This window comes from Ipomoea nil, unplaced genomic scaffold, assembly GCF_001879475.1.
Source record: "Ipomoea nil cultivar Tokyo-kokei standard unplaced genomic scaffold, Asagao_1.1 scaffold1110, whole genome shotgun sequence".
Taxonomy (NCBI): Eukaryota; Viridiplantae; Streptophyta; class Magnoliopsida; order Solanales; family Convolvulaceae; genus Ipomoea; species Ipomoea nil.
The window spans coordinates 573,459-584,651 of NW_017617538.1; the positions used below are offsets into that span (position 1 = coordinate 573,459).

The window sequence follows — 11,193 nt, forward strand, 5'->3', positions numbered from 1 at the left end:
ATAACTAAATTTATTTTGTAATTAGTGGTGGAGTCAATCAATTCACACCTAACTATACCAAAAAAAAAAAAAATCAATTCACACCTAATAAATGAAAGTCACATGGGAAAGTTTGGAGATGAAAATAAAGAAGGAAAAATTGCATTTTCCAAATAGAATAGAACTCAATAATCCCAAATAATTATTGAGCAACTATTCTTTTGGTAGTATTATATTACTACTAGTATTTGTCCCGTGCGATGCATGGAAAATATGTTATAAAAATATACCCTATATGAAGTTTATTCATATATAAAATTTTTGTTATTAATAATTATTATGTGTGAATTCCTATGATAAAATTATGAACATAAATATATTTATAATTAAAATAATATTTAAGGTGGGTGATTCAAATCTTAAATTATATTACAAATTTAGTACATAGTATTTAATATTACAAATTTTTAAGAACTCAGTAAACTACAATAGTAATTGAATTACAATTTTAGAGTCACCACGGATTAAAATTTTTAGACCTTTGATATTTCTAACTCTAGATGTAGCAACATACAATTGACCTTTAAAGACCAAAATCACAATCTTAATTCGAACACTGATTTTTTCTTCCAAATACTATCGAATTAAGTGTGTAATCAATAAAAGATGAGAACTAATAATTCGAGAATATAATCTTAATGTTACTAAGCCTACTTCACGTCAATTAAGTTGGATAGTGTTGTTGGATAGTATCCGATGAATCCACGAATAACGCGTCTTTGTCTCCGTAGTCCTCAATATACACATCAACAATCTTAAATATTAGGCCGCCTAGCTATGCCATATATTAATTTCAAACTTATGAACTTTGGGGTTGCATGCAATAAAAAGTATATTTTAAATATACTAAGGGTACATTATATATGTATGTAAGGTACTTTTAATATAAAAATAATGTATTTTTAATATATTAAAAATGTATTTGATATTCATGATCCATACAATTATGTGGACCATCGTTCACACAATAAATAAATAAATAAATAAATATATATATATATATATATATATATATATATATATATATATATATATATTATAATAATATTGTTAATTATAATAACAATAACAATAATAATAATAATTGCAATAATAATAATAATAATGATAATAATTATCATTATTATTATTATTGCAATTATTATTATTATTATTGTTATTGTTATTATAATTAATAATATTATTATGGTCTTGTGAAAATTAAATTTTGATTATCACTATTTAATTTTCACAAGACCATATGGTATCATTATTATTATTGCAATTATTATTATTATTGTTATTGTTATTATAATTAACAATATTATTATGGTCTTGTGAAAATTAAATTTTGATTATCACTATTTAATTTTCACAAGACCATATGGCTTTATTATATATAGGATAGGATGAGAGGATTTGCAGTATTCCCTAGTTACATTGAATGATTAATATAGAGTCAATTTAAGTTATTATGAATCCATAACTTAAAGAATCTTTCTTATAATCTCTATTATATTACTCTATTAGTACTTCATTTATAAATTTCGAAGTCAAAATTTTAACTACAAAATCAAATATAAAACGTATCTAAAGTTTTCGAACAATTATTGTGTGGACCATGATCCACATAGTTGTATAGACTATTAATATAAAGTAAAATTTTAATATACTAAAACTACATTATTTGTGTACTGAATGTACATTATTTGATAATATATAAAATAATGTATTTTCAGTACTCAAAAATGTACTTTCAAATAGTATACTTTACATATACAAATAATGTACTTTTAATATATTAAAAATATACTTTTTATTTATGGTATACACAGCTGTTGTGTGGACCATGGTTCATGTAATAAGTTTTCACAGAGAACAAAGTAAAGCCCCACAAAAGAGCAATCGTTATGCTATGGAACCGTGTCCACCTTGCAAGGTGAACACAGTTCTATGTTCATAATTACTGAATTATATGTTCATAATTATAAAGATATATATTCATAATTTTTGAACTTCATATTCAGAATTATAGAACTCTATATTCACAATTATAGAACTCTATATTCATAATTACTGAACTATATGTTCATAATTATAAAGCTATATATTCATAATTTTTGAACTTTATATTCACATTTATTGAATCTTTATATTCATAATTACAGAACTATATGTTCATAATTATGTTCACAATCAATTCTATATTGATAATTATAGAATTATATGTTCATAATTTTTAAACTATATATCTATAATTATGAACAATTTTGAAACCGTGTCCACATTGCAAGGTGGACACGGTTCCACAGCATAATTTGCCACAAACAAGAATTGATTTCAAACCGTTTCTTGGTTAGTTTGGTCTTATATCCAACGCCCGTCAACGTCTTTGTCGATGGATCAATTCATTTCTCCATGGGGACCTTCAAATCTTCTTATTTATACACCCTTTGTTCTTTTGCCCTGATCATCATAACCATCCACTACTATACTGCATGTACACTGCTCTCCATCTTTTCAATTTCCACCATTATTCAACATATATGGCTCTTCATCATCATCATCATCATCAACTTCTTCTTTCTCTTGCCATCATTTTCTTGTTCACTTCAAGCAATAATGCTCAAGCTCCACCTTCACCTGGCTACTACCCCAGCACCAAGGCTGGTTCCCTAGGATTCAACCAGGGTTTTAAGAACCTCTGGGGTCCTGAGCATCAATCTCTCGACAAAGGAACATTGTCAATCTTGCTTGAGAAAGCTCATGGAGGTCGGTTTTATATATGTTACTCTTCTTTTTTGCATATTGTACTGGTATTCGTATCTCCAGGGTAAGACTAATTCAGTCAAGTCTCAACTAGTATTATGTTATTATATTCTTTTGTTTACCTATGACACAGTTATCGATCACCATCTACATATTCACGAGATAAGATTAATATATTGAAGTTTTAATTTTTCCAATCTTATTACATTATTGTACTCTTCTTTTTACATATCACTGTTATCTACGCTCATGAGATGAGGCTAATCCATTCAAGTTTTGCCCAAACCACTATATGATCTTATGTTACTCTTCTCTTTACATATCGCACTGTTATTTACTCTCACGAGATGAGACTAATCCATTTAAGTTAAGTTTGCATTGATGCATGTCTTTTGTGTAACGCTGTTAAGTAATGTCAATATATATATATATATATATATATATATATATATATATATATATAACAGCACACGCTCACATACACATTAGAAAATTCAAGATTTTCGACTACTCAAGTATAGTAGTTAAGATGGAAATTAGGGTGTGCACGGGAAACAATGACATTTTGTATTATTATAAAAACTTGTATATAATGATAATAATCCTTTTTTTTTTTTTTACAATATAAATAATTCAGGGAGTGGCTTTAAATCTCTCAAATCATATGGCTCTGTTTATATTGGTGCCTCCATGAAGCTCCAACCTGGTTATACTGCTGGAGTCGTTACATGTCTCTATGTACGTATATATATACATACATGCATGCATTTTGTTATTGCAATACATACATGATATATGATATATGATATATGATGCACATATGCATGCATGGTGGGCGGATATGATCAGCTTTCGAACACAGAACAGCATCCCAAAGACCATGACGAAATAGACATTGAGTTCCTGGGAACGACGCCGGGTAAGCCATACACCTTGCACACTAATATATACATGAAAGGAAGCGGAGATGGCGGACACACTATCGGACGTGAAGTCGGATTTAAACTTTGGTTCGACCCCACCAAAGATTTTCACCATTATGCTATCCTCTGGAATCCTTCAGAGATCATGTCAGTAATCTTATCTTCTTTACAACACGTTTAATTTAGTTCATGAAATATGTCTAGGAAATATATGTCGGTAATCTTTTCTTCATTACAGCACGTTTAGTTCATGAAGTATGTAATCTCTCCCTCTTCCTCTTTATTACAACAGGTATAGTTCATGAAATATGTTGAAAAAATGTATGCCACCAATAATCTTTTTCTCTTTACAACACATTTAGTTCATGAAATATATCCAGAATAAAATAATGTTTTTGCTGTCCGGTCAGATTTTTCGTGGACGACGTGCCAATTCGACACTATCCGAGGATGAGCGAAGCAACATTTCCACAAAGGGAAATGTATGTGTACGGATCGATTTGGGATGGGTCGTCGTGGGCGACGGAGAACGGGAAGTACAAGGCTGATTATAAATACCAACCCTTTATTGGGAAGTACAAGGATTTCAAGGTTAGTGGTTGCGCGGCCAACGCTTCAGCCGTGTGCCGGCCGATACCCGGCTCCCCAAAGGGTTCAACCGGGCTAAGCAACCAGCAAATTGCGGCCATGGCATGGGTGCAGAAGAATCATAAAGCATATGATTATTGTCAGAACCCCAATAGAGACCGCACCCAAACACCCGAGTGTTAGAAGCTCTTAAGATGGGCTCCACTTCCCATGAATAGGGGGAGAATAGGGGGAGAATGGGGGATCCTCCAACTTGTGAAATATATGTGTAGTTTGTATATATATATATATATATATATATATATATATATATATATGGAAAATGTTAGACATACTCTAAGAAGTATAACTCTCTCTATGTATACATATTTTATTGGATAAAGAAATTAAAATAAATAAATAGAAATAGTACTCCTTTTTTATTTTATTTTATTTTTAAAAATATAGGTGATCTCAGTTTTGTCGGATCAATCCTTGTCCCTAGAGCTATTGCGGAGATAAATCACGAGCGATCTTCATGCACTTGATTCTAGTCTTTAGACCTTCCATCATTCTTGGGTCTTCATTCTTCGGTCTTTTTCCCATACATGTTTCCATGTGTGTTTCGAACCCGGCCATATTGTTGCCTCCCGTCATAACTTGGAACGAACCAACTATGCTAAGCCAAAGGGACAAAAAAAAAATAAAACGTAATCGCACAAAACGGCTATATATATAATGCAAAATTGAATCGATTTCGGTTCTTCTTTTGAATGCTACTGACTTTGTTACAATGTAGTATCTGTTCAAAGCTACTTTCTCAACCTACTAAAGCACCAAGAGCTAATAACGCTTCCACTGAGTCTCTAACTCACAACCTCCCATATAGATATCCAACCCGGGTGTCATCTGAGCACAAGGTGTTTGGCCCTTTTATTATTAATTAATCAATTATTATATGACAATTCATTATAGAGTATAAAATGGGAGTAGATGCATTGTAGTATTGCTATATATATATATATATATATATATATATATATATATATATATATATATATATATATATATATATATATATATATATAGAGAGAGAGAGAGAGAGAGAGAGAGAGAGAGAGAGGGGTGATCACATGTGGCCATGTTGTTAGGTGTGGCCATATGGTCAATTACAGGCCATTAGATTAGATAGATCCAATGAATCACATTAATCAAGAGTTTTCCAGTATTTTCGTGCACTTTCTCCTACCCAGCGAACTGCAAGGGTAAACTTGTCATAAGGCATCGGAATAGGGAAAATCACATTGTTGTGTGTTTTATTTGTGTAATTGGTGCATTATTAGTCTTACTCTGGTGTATTTGTAGATTCTCATTGGTGTCAAGTTCAGGTGCGGCAATGCCTTCCCGTGTGGTCAGTGCGGCTGCACCAATTGTTATACAAATATACACAATCCATGTTATGAAATGCACAACAAAAAACATACACAAATTAGGTACGTCAACGCATCACCAAAAACGCGTCATTAGATATGAATAAATACATCATACAGTGTTCGGGAATACACTATTGGTGTATTTCACAGTGGTGTGTTTTATTACAGTATTGGTGCATGTTGTCAACACTGTTGGTGTATTCTGGAACCCGGCCACTATATATGGCCACTGTAATTACCATGACACCCCCACGCGCGAAAATCCTCAAATCTTCATAATTAGCCACTACCGTTAGATTAAACTGATTCAATGACACAGATACGACCATACCGCCACACTTAATGACATGACCACATATGAGCGCTCTTCTGTATATATATATATATATATATATATATATATATATATATATATATATATATATATATATATATATATATTGAGGATCAAATGAGGTTACTTTTCCACATGAGGAATGTGGATTAATCTTGGACATTGATTTTGGTTGATATGTGGTTGAGATTTGTTCTTTTTTTATTTGTAAATAAATCACACGTTTGGAGGTTTGGGGCTTTTTAGTCATTTGTTTTTATTTTCCATTCATGATTTGAATTATTTTGGGATTATATGCTTGCTTTTAGGAATATTAATTAAGGTTGGATTTTCACCATCACACTCCACCGATCCTTTTGTTATGTATGTTCGTTCTGCTTAATGTTAGTATTGCCGACTGAACTTTTGGCTGCGGCGACTGGGTTTCTCAACACAACAACACCCTTCTTTGTGTTTTTTGGGGGGTTTCGGTCTTTGTAATGGCGTTGCCAGGTATGTATTCTTTGTCCTTCTCCTTATTCGTTGTCGTTTGTTCTTGTAGTTTTTCTTTTTCCGTTTAGAGAAACCGAAAAAGGGTGGTTGTTGTTCTTGTTTTCTTAATAACTGGTTACAAATTGCTCTCAGTAGTTCATAGGTCAAACATTCTTAATAAACAACAATGTGTTAAGGCCAGAGATTGCGTTTGTTCGTGTGCATTCTGTGTGTTGGGTGTGGGTACGATGTCTAATGTGTTGTTGGTTGGGTTGTGTTTGTTCGTTTTGTTGGGTTTAGCTATCATGGGATCGGGCTACTGGCTTAAGGTGTTTTTTTTTGGACATGCTATTGTGTGTGTCATTGTTGATTGTGTTTGTGCATTTTATTTATTACAGTTTTGGTTACTCCGGTTGCGTCCAGTTATGTTGTCATTTTTGTTGTGATTTTAGTAGTTTATGTTGTTGGTCGTGGGGGCTGTGTGAGACGGGTGGTATAAATAGGTAAGGTGGGCGTGCTTTTCACCTTTTTTTTATGTGTATGGCGGGACAAGTTGTGGTAGTATGTGCACTGAGGTTATACTGTCGTGTGCATTTTAACTGGGCGGAAAACAAGATATGTGATTTAATACGGGGAGTGGCAAATTGTATTCATGAGTTTTTTGTGCATTAGGTAATTTGTAAAAAGTGCGTTTTTTATTTGAAGAAATGTGCATACTTGGGGATTTTGTGTGATCCATACTATTGTTTTATGTGAGTTGTGGTCGCAGGAACATATTTTTGGAGAAGTGTGGTTGAATCTAATTTATTTTTATTGTTTATGTGTGTAGGGCATTCAGAATCTCTTCAAGGTTGTGTGATAGAATCTCTTCGAGGTTGTGTGATAAATGTTTCTCTAGGCGGGACAAAGTATTGGTTGACAACGTGTGATGATGCTATCAGATTTTTTTTAAGCCAATGTTTTTAGAAGTTTGAATATGGTGTTGCATTTTTATCACCAGTATGCGTATGTTGTGGGGTTTGATGTACGTCGAAGTACGGTGTGGAAGAATAGGGACGGTGTTGTAGTTTTAAACTACTTAGTTTGTTCTCGGGAAGGCTTTAAGCAGCTAGTTGTTGATACAATTCTGTTACATTTCGTTCCACCATACAACATTGTTGTTTTGAACTTGTTTTTTAGTTATGTTTTTGGGATTTGGTCCTTTTTTTCATACTGGTTTATGGAAACATATTCATCTTATTTGTCTGTATTGTGATTCAAATGTGTTGTGCATTCCATTTAATGTGTTTGGGGAAACAGATTACGACAACTAATTAATTACTACAAACAATTGGACTATTATTATTTCATAAAATTATACACACATTTTACTAAATCTCGTAAGTAACGTTTAAATGCATCACTTCAATAAACTAATAACACATACTACTTTGAAATGATGTTTGCTTTTTTTACTTAAAGGAAATAAACCCAGTTGATAGTATGTAGGAAAAGAGTGGAAACAAATTGTTTGGCATACCAAAAAATTGTCCAATAAAAATAGATGCACAGAAAATTTAAACAAAGCTACACACGCCCGGGGTAAGGAGATTTTTGGCCACGCAGTATTGCACACAAAATTTTGAAATGCATCTTATAAATAGGCATAGTTGCACTGTAATATGAACCCCTGATGCACACTTTCACCAACATACAATACGTCTACTAATGCACAATCTTGAAAACACAAATGCATAGAAACATGCGCACTTTTAAACCTATACATAACATAAAACCCGCTTCATTATCATCAACAATTGCCTTGCATAGAATCTAATTTGTAATTCTGTCAAATAATATAGAAGCATAATTACCAAAATATGTAGCTTAATAGTCTATCAACCGACCGCACAACAAAAAATAAATTTATATCCAAAAACATATGTTTCCACATTTTTCAACATGGCTCCAAAACCCCCTATGCTAAATCACACCCATTCCGCTCGTGTGGCTTCTTGGTTGTCCGATTCTTTGCTGCAAATGGTCATTAAAAAAGAGGGGAAATTCAGTATCAAACATCTAACTGCTGCCCAATTGGTTAAGTTCAATAGACACGCAGAGGGATAACATATGTAGCACAAAAACCCATTAATGGACATATTAACCCACTTCGGTACATGTTAACATTGTGTATTCTACTATTATTTTACCCAAGAATAATATTAAATGTTTGCACAATTTGTCACTCATTTTAATATGGGTCAATCACTTATATTTGTTGTACATAAAAACCACTAATTAAACCACATTATCAAAGTCTACGTCAATGCACATATACACCCTTCTCTGTATAGTTCCACATACTGTCGACTAGTTTTTTGAACTCTTAACACAATATTAAATTTAATCAAAATAGATTTATCATATTATTTTGGACTCAAAACTTAGATTTGATGCACACAAAACCCACTCATTACTGCAGATCTTAACCCATACATCAATCACACAACACAAATAGGGAATTTGCTGCATATTGTAAGTCACATTTCAGCCAGTTATGCTCAAACAACAAACATATACCATGTATGCACAATAACAGAACGTGTAACAACACTGAAACACAAACTTCAGATGCACATATCCAATTAAATTTAAAGAACACACATTAGTCAACCCTTCCACAATCATACAGCACAAATACAACACCCCATAACGCACAGAACTCATTTTAATATTTAATCCTCTTGTCTGTTCAGGTCAAACATGTCCACTTGCACCAGACCACCAATTTCCAATCAACGTGTCACACATCCTACTCACAATACACATCTGCAATCTTTATTTTTCCCTTATGTTGTTCAAAAAGTTTTTGGCAAATGTTTTGACCAATTTTTGACCACTTTCTTTGGTAACAACAAGTCCTTCTGCAAATTCCCCATACTGGTAAACACTATCTGCCACTGGCTACTAGATCTCACTCTTACAGGTACCGTACACTCTCAACGACTGAGGTTTTTGTACGATTTAATGTAGCCATATCTGCCCTCAATTAATCCAAGTGTCTACCCACTCATTATAACTCGCACATCCCAGGTACCCCACACAATGTTCTCGCCGCCCTCACCCACCGCTGACACTCCAACCAAGTCGAAGCCAGTCGCCCCTAATCCACACCCACCGTCGGTCAATTTTTTTAATCCCAAAAAAAAACCCAAAATTGCATAGAAATAGACCATTCGAACATGCAATTTCACAAAAAATCTTTCCAATTTTGCATGCAAATTAGTGCCAAAAAAATCCAGAAACATATACAAGGTTTCGCTTACGGAGTTTGGTCGTTGCCTCAACAGATGCTCGCCATTGACTTCTTCTCGGGGTTCCGTCCGCCATAGCTCCCGGTTGTGTACTCTCTCCCACCGCTTCAACTAGTCGTCGCTTGAGCTCTCGGTTTCGTCTCTGGTGAATGTGCAATCCCGACAGCTTCCCAGAACTTCGACCGTTTTAACCCTATGCGTTCCTTCCCGACGTTTCGCTCTTTCCTTTATTTAATTGCACAATCAATTTTAATTTTACCCTTTTACCCCTTCTATTAATTACTAGTACACTTAGTTACCAAAATTCCAGTACGTATCAATTGGCTCCTTGTGCAATCGGGGCCGTAATTGGCCTAATCTGATGGCTGCAATTTGACCACAATCCTCACCTAATACCCTGGCCTCACTTGAACCTCACCCTATATATATATAATCTACAAATCTAATAAGAGGCAATAAATCTAATCTACAAATCTAACTAGAACAAAAAAATGTTGGTAGTATTGTTTCTTAAAATGAATGGTTTATAATGAATGGTTCATATTATTTTGATTTTAGTATTTTTTGTTAATGAGTTTCCTTATTTACCCTCTATTATATTATTTTCTTCCCTTAAATAACCATAAACTCCGTTAGAATAAACTTTAGTATCGAAATATTCCGTTAACTATTTATTATTCTTAACTTACACATTAATTTTTTTAAGAAATGTCTTAATTTCGAACCTCACCCCAATCAGAGTTGTCATAATTCTAAAACATATACTACGCATATGTTAAAAAAATACAATATAAAATTTAACATAAACTTTCGCCAAATAATTAGCCCAACTAAATACATAACATTCAAAGTAAAAATTATGCTGTGGAACCGTGTCCACCTTGCACGGTTCCAAAACAAGGTGGAAACGGTCCTAAAACTGTCATTAATTATGAATGTAGAGTTCAAAAATTATGAACATAGAGTTCTATAATTATGAACATAGAGTTATGAACGTAGAGTTCGATCTATAATTACGAACATAGAGTTTTATAATTATGAAATAAATGTGTTGTGTAACAATTGCATTCAAAGTTGAGCATCAAAGATTATAAAGCATGAACCGTACAATCATTTTCTTGCATTTTTTTTAAAAAAATAATAAATTTAGGTTAAGTTTTTTTTTTTTCGTTTAATTAATCTTCTTTTGATTATATTTTGAATAAGAATCAATATTCCAATTATGTTTTTGCATTGTTGGAATGATTTAGGTCATTATGGTATTAATATTTTTTGTATGTATTTCTGTAATGGTCCAATGTACATTACTTTACAAATATTACACTATTATTTTTTTTATCGTATAAAATTGTTCTTCCATCGTTGTCATACTTGCGCGACCTAAC

The 11,193-nt window shown here is 32.8% G+C and overlaps 1 protein-coding gene and 1 long non-coding RNA gene across 2 annotated transcripts; one reads left to right on the forward strand and one right to left on the reverse strand.

The window, feature by feature from the left end:
- The first annotated feature begins 2,474 nt into the window (after positions 1–2,474).
- On the forward strand, positions 2,475–4,586 carry LOC109183310 (xyloglucan endotransglucosylase/hydrolase protein 31-like). The gene is made up of 4 exons (XM_019333399.1): positions 2,475–2,790; positions 3,425–3,525; positions 3,637–3,857; positions 4,121–4,586. The coding sequence occupies exons 1-4, from the start codon at positions 2,517–2,519 to the stop codon at positions 4,479–4,481; spliced, it is 957 nt and encodes a 318-aa protein (XP_019188944.1). The 5' UTR covers positions 2,475–2,516; the 3' UTR covers positions 4,482–4,586.
- Positions 4,587–8,279: 3,693 nt separating this feature from the next.
- Positions 8,280–10,116, reverse strand: LOC109183350. The gene is made up of 2 exons (XR_002054526.1): positions 9,821–10,116; positions 8,280–8,528 (listed from the first exon to the last, which is right to left on the reverse strand). It is a non-coding gene; the product is annotated as an uncharacterized LOC109183350 (long non-coding RNA).
- Between the last annotated feature and the right edge of the window lie 1,077 nt (positions 10,117–11,193).